Source organism: Phascolarctos cinereus, unplaced genomic scaffold (genome assembly GCF_003287225.1).
Source record: "Phascolarctos cinereus isolate Bilbo 61053 unplaced genomic scaffold, phaCin_HiC Scaffold_5;HRSCAF=322, whole genome shotgun sequence".
Classification (NCBI taxonomy): Eukaryota; Metazoa; Chordata; class Mammalia; order Diprotodontia; family Phascolarctidae; genus Phascolarctos; species Phascolarctos cinereus.
The window spans coordinates 420907583-420924578 of record NW_027555958.1 but is presented as its reverse complement, the minus strand read 5'-3'; the positions used below and the strand labels follow the sequence as shown (position 1 = coordinate 420924578).

Sequence of the window (16996 nt, the reverse complement as noted above, 5' to 3'; positions counted from 1 at the left end):
TCAAATCTAAGTGTCCATGGATACAGTATTATTTTTCTTTTCTTTTCTTTTCTTTTATTCCTTTCTTTTCCTTCACCCCTCCTCCTCCCTTTTTGGGTCTCTGTATCCTCAAAACCTAGCACAGAGACTTAAACATAGTAGGCTCTTAAACACATGTCCCATTGAATTGAAGCCCCATTCTGGGTTGGCTCAGACAAGGGAGAACTATTGAACAATATGTTTCAGTAAAAGAAATCCCCCACTTTATATACTAATATCTGAATGTGTATATATGTATATACACATATGTAATGTATGTATATATGTATATATATTCCTTAAAAAAACTTTTTTTCTCCCTTCCTCATCTCTGTCCTAAAAGCAGAGCTACAGAAGCAGCAGCCCTTGGGGCTTGGGGCTCTTCCTGGCTGTGACTCAGGACATAGAACTGGCAGCAGAGAAGGCTCCCTGTCTAAATTCCTCTCCCTTCATCCCTCCCACCCCACCCCCACCTTCAATGCCTCCCTGGTCTCTCTGTGGGGGATGGGACAGACTATCTAGGGAGGAATTGTGGAAAGATTACTATAATGGGCCTGATGGGAATTTGGTGTATTTTGCCTTTTACTGATTTGGATGGGAATGGAGAAAAAACATTTGCTGAGTGCTAACAGCTTGTGAAGCTAAAATTCCCAGCAAAATGTAATGCCTATAACACCATAAATCAGGAGTAAGGGGAAGAAAGATTTATTACAGTGAACTTGGAAAACTTTTCTTGGATCCTTTGCTTTTCTTTTTTAAAAAAATAAATAAATAAATAGGGAAAAAGTAGCTTCCTGAAAATCTGTGTCTGGGAGGTGTACGGAAAAAGGGATAGAAATGGAAAATGTTAGTCCTGTTCTCCACATTGCCTTGAAATCTGCTTCACCTCTTTCCATAGCAGTAAGAGTACCTACAGAGAAGCAGAGAAACGTATATCCATCTGGTGACACAGTATCTTACTTCTCTTCCAATACACAAGCCAAGTGCAAAGAATAAAAAGGGAAAAGAATAAAAGGAGAAAGAATAAAAAGGAGGAAGGAAGAAAGAGAGAGGGAGGGAGGGAGGAAGGAAGGAAGGAAGGAAGGAAGGAAGGAAGGAAGGAAGGAAGGGAGGGAGGGAGGGAAGGAGGGATTGAGAAAGGGAAGGGATGGAGGGTGGGAAAGGAGACAGTAAGAGAAAAGAAGAAGAAGGAGAAGAAGAGGAAAAAGATGAAGAGAAGGAGGAGGAGGAGAGAGGAGAGAGCCCAATTTTAGAGGACCAAAAGATAGCATAATAAAAACAGTGGGAAAGCATGAAAAGAGAACGAGTGCAGATAGATGGAAGTAAAGTGGGCAGTAAAAATAAAGAGGGAAATTGGGAAAATGCAAGCATCTCATCCCCATGTTTGGGCAGATTAATGGAGTTTGCTGCTCCTTCTCTTGAGTTCTGCACTCTGGGAGGGACAATATCTGTTTAGATTTGTGTCTAAATTTAAACCCTGATTGCCTTGCCTCCTCTCCTCCTCTCCCCACCCTCTTTTCCTCCCTCCCTCCCTCCTTCCTTGTTCTCTGGTGCACAGCCACTCTGGTCTCTGTCAGTTCTCAAGCTGAGCTGGGGCTCTGTGACCGCCCCCGTGCAGTGCCTGGTGCTAGAAAGAAACTTTTCCTAGGCAGGGCTAAGAAAAAGGAAAATACAGCGTACACCACGAGGATCAGGGCACCTCCGTTCGAGGGATTCCACAGCAGACACTCATTCTACACCTGGAAGACATGGAGGTAATGGGAGTTTGTTGCCTAAAACCGTGTGCGTGTGCATTAGTGTCCGGGTTTCTCACGATCAGTGCAGGTCAGAGTATGTGACTGACTCACAGATTGACTGAATGTTACCTCCACTTCACATGGTACTTTCTCAAGAAGGGGAGGCGGAGGAGACAGAAGGTCATATGAGGGTCATTCTGAACTGGCCATAGGAGAAGGGCAAGAACTTGCTAGTCTGGACATATCCTATACAGACACTTAGGTCTTCTCCACCCTCCCCAATTCCCCTAATCTGGGCAAGAAGGACTGTCATTTCCTCCCAAGGGATAGGGCAGTGGGGTCAGTAGGTAAAGAGGAAGGGTCGGGAAAGAGGAGGGTGAAGCTTCTAAGGGCTTTGAACCTTTTGATCAGTGATCACAGTGGCTGTGGAATTTTTTAAAGCAGAAATCAGCAAGCACATGAGAGACTCTAAAGAAAGCGGAAGCCCCAAGGTCTGCAGGGATGGGTTCTAAAACAGAAACAAATGGCAAAAACTTCCCTTTGATGCAAGCCTGTTGAGAACACAATTTCTTTTTGCAGACTGGGGACCAGTCACTAAATTGTTTCTGAAGTCTTTCTTTTCCTCTACCTCATCTCCCCCATCACTTCCTGAAAAATCCCCCTTAGCTAAGCAGTCAGAGGACGCTCACTCTTCCTTATACAGCCGGGCTGCTCTATAATCTTTTTCAGTGTGTGGTGCATATGTGTGTGGGGGGGGGGGAGAGCATAGTAAAAGTTTGGTGCTTCTCTGCCCCACTGCTTCCCAGATGAATTTTAAAGTGTTCTCCACTATTTCTGAAACTTACAGATTTGGAGTCAAGAGAGACCTGGGTTTGAGCTCCATCACTTACTAGCTCTGTGACTATGAGCCTCAGGTTTTCGTCTCTGAAGTGGAAATAATTATAGCTGTCATGGACAGGTAGTTCAGAGGATTAGGTAGAGACTCACTTAGGTAGAGATGTGGGTTCAAATTCTGCTTTTGATATGACTGTAACCATGGGGAAATCACTTAACCTCTCAACCCCCCAGACAATTATCTAAGACTGCAGATTACTATTGAGTTGCCTACCTGCCTTGGTAAAGGGAGTTTTAACACAGGAAGGTTCAAAGACTGATTAATTCAACAGACCAAAAGAAACACTACCTACCTCCAGGGGAGTGTGATGGAAAAAAGCATTTAATTTAGAATCAGAAAACCTAGATTAGAATTCTGGCTCTAACACTTCCTTCCCATGTGACTCCAGACAAGTCACTTAAACTTAACTTTTGGTTTCAAGTTTCTGGAGTGTCAATCACCAAGCATTTATTAAGGATCTACTCTCTGTCAGATATTGAGTTAGGCATGGGAGTACAAAGACAAAAATGAAACACTACCCTTCTTCAAAAAGCTTACATCCTATTCAGGGAAACATATATACATATAAGTATATACAAAATAATTACAAGGTATTTTTTCTTGTTAAGTGGTAGGAGGAGGTGGTAGTCACTGGGTAGCATCAGGAAGGACCTCCCAGGTGGAACTTAAGCTAAGCTTTGAAGGAAGCTAGAGGCAGAGGTGAGAATGGTGTGCATTCAGGGCACTGAGGATAGCTGGTGCAAAGGCACAGAGATGAGAGATGGCGACAGGAGCCAGGTATGACTAGATGGTCTGTAAGTTCCCTCCCAACTCTTAATCCTATAATCCAGTTATGAAAGCACTTTGTAATTTATAATTCCCTTCATAAATGTGAGTTACTGATGCTGTTGGTAATCCCCCAGCTAGGGGTATCAAACATCTTATAGCCAGTGATATGATGGCTACTCTACTCCCTCCCCTCACTCTGATTTTGTGGCTTCTGTTAATGTCTACATGGTACCACCGTGATTCTTGACTTAAAGTAATGTTAGGGCTTCGGACATTACAAGGGAAAAGTATAGCAGCAGAATGAGCATCCCTGGAGAGGTCAGCTAAGAGAGCATCCCTGGAGGGGTCAGCTAAGAGAGACAAATCTAACCTCAATCAGTAGATAAGAGAAGAGCATGTTGGGACTGAAAATTGGTACAAGTTCCCCACAAGTAGTCCCACCAACCTGGCTGGCTCCAGGGACTGCCCTTTGAACATTCTGCATTCTGGTGGCATGTTCCAGCCTGAGCTCCACATGCACGCGTTTAGCAGGAGAATTGCCATACTTTCTAACGATCTGTACAGTCTTTCTCCAGATCACTCCCTAATTTCACAACATCCTGGCTAGATGTATGACAGTAATAATAACTTGCAACTGTAGAGTGCTTCAAAGTTTGCAAAATCCTTTCCTCACAACAGCCCCATGAGGCAGACAGTACATGTATTTTCATCCCTGTGGTGCAAATGAGCAAACTGAGACTTTGACAGTTAGTTGAGCTGCCTAAAGTTGTGCACCTGTCGAGGGACCAAGGGAGATTTCAAACCAACTTCTTCCCATCATTCGCCTCCATGTACTCTATGATACAATGGACACAGATCTCCTTGTTATGCATTGAACACAAAACTCCTTCTACCAACTCCAGGAATTGTCAATGGCTATCTGTCCCCTGTGCCTGGGATTCTCTCCTTCCTGATTTTCCTAACTTTTTAAATTTCACTAGTAGTACATTTTGCAAGAAGCCTTTGCCAGTCTCTAATGCTCTGAGATTATCTCTGATTTATCCTGTATGTATCTTTTTTTTTTTGCCTTTAGGCAGTTGGGGTTAAGTGACTTGCCCAGGGTCACACAGCTAGTAAGTGTCAAGTGTTTGGTCTGAAGCCAGATTTGAACTCAGGTCCTCCTGACTTCGGGGCTGGTGCTCTATCCACTGCACCACCTAGCTGCCCCTTATCCTGTGTGTATCTTGATTGTATATGGTTTGCAAGTTATCTCTTTCATTAAAATGTCAGCTTCTTGAGAACAAGGACTGTCTTTTACTTTTCTTTGTGTTCCTAGGGCTTAGCACAGTACCTGGCACATAGTAGGGACTTAGTAAATGCTTGTTGACTTGACTTGATTCTCCCTACAACCCCACAGTAGTATTGTTACCTCCATTTTACAGATGAGGAAACCGAAGCTGGCAGAGTTGAAGCGGCTTTCTCCTTGTGACTTACCGTTCTCACAAAGCACCAGAGTCAGGATCATCACCCTATTTTGTAAAACAAGGTTCAGATTCTTTCCACTTCCACACTCCTGTCATGATGTCTCCTACAGGGATGAAACGAGAAGCAGCCCCAGAGCTGTTCTAAGTCTTCCCAGCACTCCATTCTCCACCTCCCCCAACCCCCCACCCCAAAGCTAGCTAAGGCTCCTTGGAGTCACCTTGGAGGTTTAATGTGCAATACTCCAACATTTCCTCAAGCTCATTTTGTAACTCGGTGCTGTGGTTGGCTCTGTTGCTGTTGGCTGCAGAGAATGGGGTGATCCCTAAAGCAGGGTTTAAAAAGCAGGAAGGAGCTTTAGTTATTTAAGGGGGCAGGAGAGGGCAGTCTCATCAGCCCCAAAATAAGTCAGTCCACTCATTTATAAGACCTGGGCAGCTTCTGCTGGTGCAGATTCAAGTCTGAGTGGCCCTCTGTTCCTCCCAGATACGGTTCAGAAACCACAGACATCAGCAAGGCAAGAATAGGCCCTCATCTCTAGGCTGTTTCCTAGGGAGAACACAGTTGTGCCATGCTTCTCGTGGGCTGAGTGAAAGGAACCACAGGGGAAGGAAAGGCCTCAGCCTTGAGGGTTGGTTTTCCCTGCTAGAAGGGATCTCCCATAAGCTCTAGTGGGGCCCTCCGGTGGCTCACCGTGATTTATGACTACTCCCACTAAAAGACCGGTCTAATCTGTTTGCAAAAAAAAAAAAAATGGCTACGAGATAAGAGGAGGCCTATTTTGGGTTCTTAGGCAGGTTGTTGCCTGAGGGCCAAAGGCAGGTCAGAACAGAGTTCCCAGAGGATTCATTTTACAGGGGTAGGTTTTGAATGGCTAGGGCTAAGTAGCTGCTGCCTGAGCAAGTGTTGATACCTCGATGAAAAAGAAGGGATCCCCCATGGCCAAGGACAAATTGCCTTTGCAAAAAGTTGCTTGAGACTCCAGAATGCAAATGTTGGCAGCCTGACAAAGGTAGAGAAGGCTGGTTTTGGAGTCAGAGGCCTGATTTCAAATCCCAGCTCTGCCATTTTCTCCTTGTGTTACTTGGGTAAGTCATTTAACCTGTCTGCGGCTCAGTTTCCTTCTCTGTGAAACAAGGAGGCTAGAGTAGAATGAACTCTAAAGTTCCTTCCCGCCCTAAATCTGCGAGTCTGGGAATTGTGATTATGTTGTGTCCTGACAACTTGATTAATTAGAGGACTAGCCAGGACTGAATCTGTGAACAGCGTGAATTACATAATTTTTTAAAAAATGAAATAGAGTTTTGTCGTTTTTGAGGACATAGAGTAACTCCAAATAGAACATCCATGTTCATTCATTCATTCATTCATTCATTCCAACTGAGGCCTGGCTAAAGTTCTTAGGGAACCCATTTTTAATCATGATCAGCCTCAGATTCCAGTCTTGTTTCACAGGGTAGACACACTAACCTAACCTCCCGCCATGCTGGACAGCTCGCTTTCCTTCTTTCTCATCCTGTCCTTTTCCACTTCTAAGTCTCTGAAGATGCTTGGATCAAACTCCTACCCTCACCCCTACCCTCCAATATGGATGTAGAGGGAAGAAATACTAGATTTGGAGTCAAAGGATCTGTTTTTCAAGTGCCAATTCTATTTTTTACTAGACACCTTGGGCAAATAATCTAACCTAACTGGACTTCATTTTCCTTGTAAAGGCAGTTTAATGAAGTAGGTAGAAGGCTGGACCTGAAGTCAGGAAGAGCTGGATTCAAATTCTACCTCTGACATTTACTAGATGTGTTGCCCTAGGCAAGTCATTTCAACCTCTCTGTGCCTTAGTTTCCTCATCCTAAAGGAAGGAAGGAAACAAGCATTTATTAAGTGCCTAATTATATGCTTAATAATTTATAAATATTATCTCATTTGAACCTTGCAACAACCCTGGAAGGTAGATGTTATAATGATCCCTATTTTATAGTTGCAGAAACTGAGGCTGAGAAATTAAGTGACTTGTTATTAAGTGTCTAAAGATGGATTTGAACTCAAGTCTTCCTGACTCTAGGCTTAGCTCTCTATCCATTGTGCCACCTGGAAGCTGCTATAAAATGACAGTGTTGGACTAGATGGCCTTTAGGATCCCTCTCAACTCTAAATTCCATGATCTCCCTCTGTTGACATCCTTCCTGTTCTTCAGGTCCAAAATCAGGTGCACCTCCTCTTTGACCCCATTAGTGCCCTTCTTCCTTGACCTGTTCTATTCAGTCAATCATTTTCTAACACATTATCGATCAACCAACAAGCATTTATTAAACACATGCTATGTTCTAGGTATTGGGCTAGGCCTCTGGGGCTTTAAGGCAGAAATGAAGCTGCCCTGCCCTCAAAGGGCGTACATTCTATGGTAAAGACAATATGTACATATACAATGGTGTTTGGAGCATAGTAAGTACTTAATGAAATGCTTTTTAATTCAGCGATATTGGAATATGCAAAATAAATACGAGATGGTTTTGCAGAGAGGGCACTGGCAGTTGGGAAAATCAGAAACGGCTTTGTATGGTGGCACCTGAGTTGTCTTGAAGGAAACCAGGGATTCTAAGAAGTAGCAAGGAGAGAGAGCATTCCAGGCATAGCATACAGCTCATGCAAAGTCATGGAGATGGGTGATGGAATGTCATGTGTGAAGAACAGTAAGTGAGCTAATTTGGCCTATTAGTTATTTGTAACCAAATAGATAATTCTCAAGAATCTTGGAGTAGAAGTCTGTTGAAAATTGTGTTCTCTGGGCAGCTAGGTGGCACAGTGGATAGAGCCCGGGAGTCAGGAGGACCTGAATTCAAATCAGGCCTCAGACACTTGACACTTCCTAGTTGTGTGATGCTGGGCAAATCACTTAACCCCATTGCCTAACAAAAACAAACAAAGATTGTGTTCTCTTCATTCTTTTAAACATTTCTCCTGCCAAAAAAATTACTTACGTTACATCAAGCATAAAAAAGCCGTATGTTCCAGTGGACAGCCAGGTGGCAAAGTGGTTAGAGCACTGGGCTTGGGATCAAGAATACTCATCTTCCTGAGTTCAAATCTCGTCTCAGACACTTACCAGCTGTGTGACCCTGGGCAAGTCACTTAACTCTGTTTGCCTCAGTTCCCTCATCTGTAAAATGAACTGGAGAAGGAAATAGCGAATCACTCCAGTATCTTTGCCAAGAAGACCCCCAAATGGGGTCATGAAGAGTTGGACACGAGTGAAATGACTCAACAACAATGTTCTAGTGGCTAGAGTATGGGATTTGGAGTCTCTCTAGCCTCAGCTGAGTCTTCACTGCTCCACATCAATTCTTTTTATCCACACCTCATCCATCCCCCATTGCGTTCCCCCCAGAGCTATTCCAACCTTTACCTCCTCTCCTCAGACCATCCACTCCATCCCATCTCTCTTCAGCTTCAGGAGATGACCTTACCTCTTACTTGTTGATCTCTAAGGGGATCAATACCATCCAACAAGGAGGTCCTCAGCTCCTCTAAGCATTTCAATATTCTCCTCCTTCTTCTCTTCCTCCTTTCTAATCTCAGAGGAAGGTGTGAACTTTCCCCTTGCCACAACACTCTTTTGTGCCCCACCCCTCCTGTCTCCTCCATGACCTGTGTACGGTCACTATCATGCATCTTCAGTCTTTCACTTCTTTCTTCTAACTCCTGACCTGTAAACAAACCAGGGCTCCCCAATCTTAAAACAAAAAATTCCAACCTTTCCCTGGATCCTGATAGTTCCTTAAGTTATCATCTCCTCTCTCTCTGCCCCCCCCAGCTCCCTTGCTTCACTCTCAAATTTATGAAAAGAGTTGTTTACATTCACCGCCTCCATTTCCTTACTACCCAGTTGCTCCTGCACCCAAAGAATCATAGAATCTTAGGGTTTTAAAGGACCTTAGTCATCTTGTACCTGAATGGGGATTTCCTCAACAACTTTCCTGATGAGCAACCATCACTAGCAGAACCAGCATGGTGTTGTGCAAAGAATCTGGCATCCAAAGTCAGAGAATGTGGCTTTGAATCCAGGCCCTACTGGTATGACTCTGGTCAAGTCACCTAACCTCTACTGATTTTAGATTCCTCATCTGCAAAAAGTGGATACTGGTCTTTGAGCTTCTTATTTTATGACTTCCATGTAAATTCTGGTCAGCTCCAGGAAGTTTTTCCTTACTTCCATCTGAAATTTGCCTCTGTAGCTTCTACTCCATCTATAATCAAACAGAATAAGTTAAATCTTTCTTCTATGCAATGACCCTTTAAGTACTTGAAGACAGGTATCCTGTTCTTCCAACTCTTCTCTTCTCCAGCTAAATACATAGTTCTTCCAGCCAGTTTTGCTTTGGTATAGTTTTAATCTCTAGTCCTTTCACCATCATATCCCACATTTCTTTGGAAGTATTCCAGTTTCCTAAAGTCATTCCTAGAATGTGGTACCTAGAACTGAACATTTTGTGCTGTGTGTTCTCATGAAGGCAGCATACACTAAGACTCTCCCCTTCTTCATCCTAAAGGCAGATTGTGTTTATGTTCATACTTTTGGCTGCCATGTTGCTGTCAACTCATCCTAACTTGAAGCCTGCTCAAACCTCAGATTGTTTTCCCATGAATTAGCAAGACCTCTCCCTCATTCTGTATTTGTGAAACTGATTTTTTGAACCTATGTATGGGACTTTACATTGATCTCTACTAAAAGTCATCTTATTAGTGGCCTGACAAGATCTCTGTGGCTCCCAACTCTTGGCAATCTGACTTCTGCCTGAAACAATTTTTTCCAAGGTCACTAATAACTGCTTGCTTGTTAAATCTAAGGATCTTTTTTTTCCTTATTCTTCTTGATGTCTTGGTTACTGCTGAACATCATTTAATAGTGTTACCTATCCTCTCCTGGATTCTTTCTGCTTTGGATTCTGCTACACTGGTTCTCCCATTGGATTGTGAGCTCCTTGAGGGCAGGGACTGCCTTTTGCTTTCCTTTGTATCCCCAGTGTTTAGCAAAGTACTTAGCACATAGTAGGCATTTCATAAATGTTCATTGACTGACATATTGGTTCTCTAACCTCTGTGGCTACTCCTCTATTTCCTTTGCTGATTTGTCATTCTCTTCCCACTCCTTAAAAGTGTTTCCCTCAAGTTTCCATCTTTGGAATTTTCATTTTTCCTCCCTTTCTGTAGTATCTTCTTTGTTGCCCTTGACCATTTCCATGGCTTCAACTGTCACTTTTACCCACGGATGCCTCCAAAATGTCTTATCTCTACCTTCAACCTCTCCCCACACCTCCAATGTCACGTCTTCTAATATACACACCTGTAAGTCCCACTGGTATCTCAATTTCAACAGGTCCCAAACTAAACCCCTTATCTTCTCCCCCAAACAATCTTTCCACCTAACTAATCTATGTCTACCTAGTATACCACCAGCCTCCTACGCACCTAGTTTAGTAATTTCAGAGACATCTTTGACTCATCCCTCTCCCTCACTGCCTACATCCAATTAATTTACTAAATCTTATTGATTCTGTCAATAGTGTCTCTAACATCCATCCTTTCCTTTCTGTTCCCATTGCAACCACCCAATTTCAGACCCTTATCTCTATTCCCCTAGAGTTGTAATAGCCTCCTAACTGGTTTTCTTTCCTCCAGTGTATCCCTTCTCCAATCTGTCCACACCAAAATTCTCTTAGTGCATCAGTCTGTGCATGTTACACATTCACTCAGAAATCTTCAGAGGGCTCCCCATTTATTCTCGAATAAAGTATAAATTCTTTCTTGCATTCCAGAACCCTCCCAAAAATCTGACACCAAGCGACATTTATAGGCTTATCTCGTACAACTTTCCTTCACAGTTGTGTTCCATTCAAATTAAACTACTTTCGGTCACCTATTTTCATCCATCCCTTTTTTATCTCCCCTACTTTGGCTCTCATCTTCTCTCGTTCTTAGGATGGACTTTCCCTCTACCTATATGTTTCAGTTTTCCCACTCTGAAGGTCTAACTTGGCATCACCTTCTTCTTGGAGGGCAAGAGGCCTTCTCTGACCCTTCTCCCTCACAAATGAAAGGGATGTCTCATTCCCGCTTCAAATTTCCCAAAGCACTTTGTCTGACCTTCCACTTTGTACATATCACATTTTCTCTTATATCATATTTATGGCCATGTCTTCCCCTCCCAATTAGATCAGATCTACCTCGGTCATCTTTTGGTCCCTTCTCCTATCTCAACACCATGTCTTTAGCATGGTTTCTAATTTATGGCAGATACTTTGTGCTTGTTGAATTGAAATGACTTTGAATTAAAGATCAGAGAATTCACCCATTCACAGAACTAAAGACAGAATTCTGTCCTTATCTTATGTCTCCCACTAAACCACAAGTTTAGTGCCTTTCTTGGAATTCCTAGCTACAAGCAAGGGGATTGCTCCTGAAATAGGGAGTGATGGGCCTCAAGTTGAGGAGTTTGGCACCACTGAGCCTGTGGGGGTTTCTAAGTACTGTACACCCAAATTTGTGTTGGACTGTCTCACTCTATCTGCCAACACTCCCAATTACAATAGCTCCCATTTACCAGGCACCTTTCATTTGGCCAGACTGAATCGGGGGGGAGAGGGGTGGCTAAGGTAGTCAGACTGTAATGCTGTAATGATCCAAACTGGAGCCCAGGCAGGCAGGGAGACCTATCACAGAGGGTTGTGATTTAACATTCCTGGCCTGGAGTCAAATTTCGGAGCCCTTATCCCCGACATGGCTCCTCATACCATAGCAAGCCAAACAGTAAGAGAGAGATCAGTCCGTGGGAAATCTAAAAGCTGTGGTGGCTGAGCAGACAGGGTAATCTTATCAGGGCGGCAAAAGAGAAGCACTTTCATTCCAGAGGAATCCAGAGATGGCAAACTGCATTTCTCCACTAATAACGCTCTCTGAGCAAGCCATAGACAGCCCCATACCAGCCACCTCCATCTTCTCTTCCTCCCTTCCCCCAGCATCTTTACATCTCAAAGTTCCATCTTGATTTTTCACTCCCCTAGGAAGACTCCTTTTTCAAGAATGTATCCCCACTTTACAGAATGGAAAATGGAGCTATAGAAACACACCAAGATCACTGGGTGACTTAGCTCTTCTCTCATTATTGCCTGACTCTTCTTGCCCAGGGAAAATTTCATTTAAAAGACAAGAGAAAGAGGAAGAGAGACCTAAGGGACAAAAAGAAAAAGAAAGATACCAAGCTTCAGTTTAGCAAGGATTTACTACCAAAAAAAATTGCCCATACCACCCACTCTAGTGTTCCAACTTAAATATGTGCATATACATTTATATTTTTTTCTGTGCATGCTAACAACGGAAAAGTTGGTTGGACTTGGAGAGGACCTGAGTTTGTATCCCAGCCCTGCTCCTTACAACCCATGTGACCTTTGGCCAAATCACATATCTCCCATTGGGCTCTATTTTCTCATCTATAAAAAAATTAAGCACTCTCTTTGCAAAGGTAAGGAACCATGGGTATTGAGTATTGTGTATACTATCAGATACAACTGATGTGTTGCTTGATCTTTGATCTATTTTTTTTACCTCACTTTTAAAACTTTTTTCATGAGAAAAGGCTCACTGGTAGGGGAGGGGGCCAGGATTAGTTCAGAAATAATGATAATATTAAAAAATCAAGAAAAAAGATTTTTTTCAAAATTGAGGGGGTGACCTTTAAAATCCCTTCCCCCTCTAAATTCTGTATCTCAACTTTGAATCCATCCCTCTTCACCTTCAGGGACACCAACTTGCTCTAGGAATACAGAAGAGACAAAAACATTGAAATAAGCCTTCTCTCCAGCTTACCAGATCAGCAGGCCCCAGAGAAATGGATTGATTTGTATAAGTTGGTGGCCTGTTTTCCTTTGGTCCAGCCTTGAAAGAATGAAAAGTCTCCTTGTCCTTTGTGTGATTATTGGGAACCCTTTCCTTCACTCACCCTTGTGATACCCATCACATCAATAAGATATTCTCTACACCATCAGCCCTGCATCCTTGTACAATTTCCATCTCTGTAGTGGGACCTGGGCAAGAAGCCCAACCCCATCCCACAATTCCAGTTCCTTGGGAGTAGCCTGAGAACTCACCTGGATTTCTTCCTCTCCCTCACCCCTGTAAGCATTCAGTTCTCAGGTCTTGTCGATGCCATCCTCATCTTCAGTATCCTCCCCTTCTCTGCATTTACGTGGCCCCTGCCCTCAATGGCCCTTCAACCCAACGTATCTGCCATTACAATAGTTTCCTTTGCTCAGTCTCTCCCCACTCCATCCATCTTACACATAGCTCCAAATTAATATTCCTGAAGCACTGCTCTGACCATGTTATTACCTTTGGGATAAAATATAAACTCTGTAGAGTGAGGGCACTTTCTTGGCTGTCCCTCATACCTGGAGTGCTCTTCCTCCTCATTTCTGCCTGCTGGTTTCCCCAGCTTCCTTCAAGTCTCAGCTAAAATCCCACATTTTACAGGGAGCCTTTTCCAGGCCTTCTTAATTCTAGTGTCTTCCTTTTGTTGATTATTTCCTATTTATCTTATATATAGCTTGTTGTACATATTTGCTTGTTGACTCCCCCATTAGACTGTAAGCTCCTTGAGGGCAGGGACTATCTTTTGCCTCTTTTTGTATTTCTATTGCTTAGCACAGTGCCCGGAACATAGTGAGTGCTTACTATATGTTCATGGACTGAATGACTGGTGTTACAAGCCCTTCTCAATCTTTCTCAGCCCTGCTTTTCTGATTTATTTCATATTACTTTGCTTTACACATTCTACATTCCAGCCAACTGGCCTATTTGCTTTGCTTTGAAATGGAGCTCCCATTTCCCATCTCTGTACCTTTGAACAGGCTGGCTCTAACACTTGGATTACATTCCTGTCTCTCCACTACCTCTCAGAATCCTCATCTTCCTTCTCAGCTCTGGTGTCCTCTCTCCTGGGAGGCCTTTCCTAATCCTCCCTCCTTGTACAGTTTTCTCTCCTTTTCCCTAATTACTTTGTTTTGCTTGCCTGTAAACGTAACTCCTTGAAGGTAGGAACCATTTCTCATTTTTCCTTTTTTTGGTCCTTGCATCCCTAGCATGTAATTCCATGTCTGGCACATAGTAGGTACTTTTTAAATGCTTGATGAATTGAATTGGAAGAGTCTGGAGATCATGGACTAGAGTTGTTTCTGGTGTAAAGGCTCAGGAATTTAGACATCTTCACAGGGACCCCCTGGCTCCAGCTCCTGGCCCCCAGGTACCAAGGGAAGAAGGAAGAGAGCCAGGGAAGAGAGGAACAATTTTGGGAGGTAATTTGCTCACTTTCCTTAGCACCAACTGGGGGATCTGGGTAGTATATGGCTAAAGTTACCCAAGCCAAGGAGACAAGTGTGTATCATCTGGGGCTGCTACAACTCCTTGTCTTGACCCTGGAATATCTCATAAATCATAATAGCTAGTTATTATATGAAGTGCTTTAAACTTATCTCATCTTACCCTCACAACAACCCTTCAAGGTAGATGCTAATATTTATTCCCATTTTACACATGTGAAAACTGAGATTAAATGACTTTCCCAGGGTTACATGGCTAATAAATGTCTGCAGCCTGAAGTAAATTCAGGCCTTTCTCTCTCCAGGACCAGTGTTCTGTCTACTGTATCACCTAGTTGCTCTAAACATACAGATATATTTTCTATAGATATAGGGGAAAAAAAGCAGTATCTATCCTCAAGAAGTTTATGATATAATCATGTAGGTTCATAGCTCTAGATCTGGAAAGATTCTCAGAGATCACCTAATCCAGGAGTTCTTAACTTGGGTCCATGAACTTGTTTTTAAAAAAATATTTTAATAATTACTTCAATAGAATTGATTTTCTCTGAAATTCTATGCATTTGAAAACATTATTCTGAGAATGGGGTCCATAGACTTCATCAGACTGCCAAATTGTCCACGACCCAGAAAAGGTTAAGAACTCCTGATCTAAACTAAGCACCCCCACAATCACTGCTACTGAGGAGTCTGAGGCTGGCGGATCTTTGGAGTTCAAGAGTTCTGAACTTTAATACACCTAAAGTCATTCTGGTGCCCACACTTAGTTAAATTCCTATGCTAAGTTACATGCCTCTACCAAGTTAGGCAATATGATGACCACCACCATCCACCAAGGAGTGGGGGGCCAACAGGTTGGCTAAGGAGAAGGAACCCAACCAGGCAGGAAAGAGAGCAAATCAAAGCTCCCATGCTAATCAGCGGTCGGGTCCTGCCCATGAGTGGCCAATATACTTCCAGCCTGGACAAGATAGGAAAACATAGTCTTTAAAAAAAAGATTCTGTGATCTAATCCAATACCTTGTGGAGGAAACTGAGGTTTAGGGTTGTTAAATGAGTTGCCCAAGGTAATATAGGTAGTAATTATAAAATGTGGACTTTGAACCCAAGTCCTCTGGTTCTAGGGCAAGAGTTAAGAACCCCTGCTATAGAATCAGGGCTCTTTAAAAATCACCACCACCACCTACACACACACACACACACACACACACACACACACACACACACACACACAGAGTAGTATCTCAGGCTTATTGCTTTAGTGTGTGGCCAACAAACCTTGCCTGGCGCCAGCACCCAAAAGATTCTGGATAGAAAATAAATTTGAAAACTACCCCAGGGTCAGGTCCACAGGCTGGAAAGTAAATCTTTTAAAAAGAGGTCACTAAGCTTTATTCCTAGTCTCCCTTGGTTCCATCAGTAGAAAAAGTGCCCTTTTTATAAATCTTTCCAGGTTCCCCTGTTCCCAACCCTACTCTTTTCTTGACGTACTATTATCTCTTCCATTATAGCTTCCTATCTCCACCGGGTTCTGAAAATCCAGCTGTGTTTCCTTGGCTATTCCCATCACTGCCAGTAGCAAAGGTTTGGCCACTGGGATTTAGCTGAGAGAGCCAAAGAAGGATTGTAAATTGGAGGTGAACAGACAGTAGGAAAGCACCTAGTCACTGGCTGGCCGTGCAGCCAGAGCTAAGGGAACCAGGACCCTCTGCCCCTACCGCAGGAGCTTTATCATTAGTCCCTAGGGTTTAAGTCAACAAGCATTTATGAAGTGGTTTTATGAAACATTTCTGTGTGTAGCACTGTGCTAAGAACTGGGAAGACAAATACAAGCAGAAGGAAAGACATTCCTTGCCCTCAAGAATTTATGTTTTAATATGGGAAGACAATATATACAAGGCAAAAGAAAAGAGGGGGAAGGGGAGGAGGGAAAGGTGCCCAGCCTGGCAGTGAAGTCTGGAGAGTCAGGAAAGGAGTGAAGGATGGCTGGCCTGGCCTCTTCCTCAAAATTGAGCCTCTAGGAGGAGCTCATTCATGGGAGGAGGGGGCATCAAGGGCACAGGGATCTTTTAGGGTGACATGGCAACTCAGGCATGGTGGCATTTGCAGAGAGCTGCCATCTAACAGGGAAACCAGGAAAGCTTTGAGATTCCTTGCTTTCTCCTCCCTGCCCTTTGGGCCCTACACCTTTGTAAAGCATCATTAACGCATGAACTGGCTGCATGTGACATCCCCCAGGGAACAGGAGTAGCCCCAATAACCACCACCCCCTCAAATATAGGACAGTCCCAGAATCATACACACATACTTTATAGTGAGTTCTAGAATCTGAGAGAGGTAGTGTGGTATAGTGGGATAGAGTTCTCTTCCTGGAGTCAGAGTCAGGAAAACCTGGATTCAAATCCCACCTCAGACTCTTACTACCTACTTGACCTTGGGCAAGTCAATTTCCCCCTATTGGCCTTAGTTTATTCATCTTTAAAATGAGGGGGTTGGATTCGATGATCTCTAGTACAAATCTGTGTTCCAACACATGAAAATGATTATGGGTGATCAAGTTCAGGAGAAGAATAGGACCTCCCTCCCAGATACTGAGAGGATGGGGCAACCTATATAAGCCCTACTAATGCCCAGTATTTACAGAGTGCATTGTGCATTGTACACAGTGGACCATCAGTAGATGATTCTTTGGGTTCTTTTGCTCCCTCTTCCTTCACTAAAGGAATTCCTTTTCTTCCCATTGCTTGGGA

The 16996-nt window shown here is 43.3% G+C and overlaps 1 protein-coding gene across 3 annotated transcripts in view; it reads left to right on the top strand.

Annotated features, from left to right (window-relative positions):
* The first annotated feature begins 1560 nt into the window (after positions 1-1560).
* The window catches only part of RCSD1 (RCSD domain containing 1), an 87030-nt gene continuing 71594 nt past the window's right edge, over positions 1561-16996 (top strand). For 2 of the 3 annotated variants that reach the window (XM_020974688.2, XM_078156516.1), the window contains exon 1: positions 1562-1772. In XM_020974688.2, coding sequence (XP_020830347.1) covers positions 1767-1772 — 6 coding nt within the window. In that variant the 5' untranslated portion in view covers positions 1562-1766. Of the gene's footprint in view, positions 1773-16996 lie in introns of all 3 variants that reach the window. The other variant, XM_020974689.2, reaches the window with a different exon arrangement.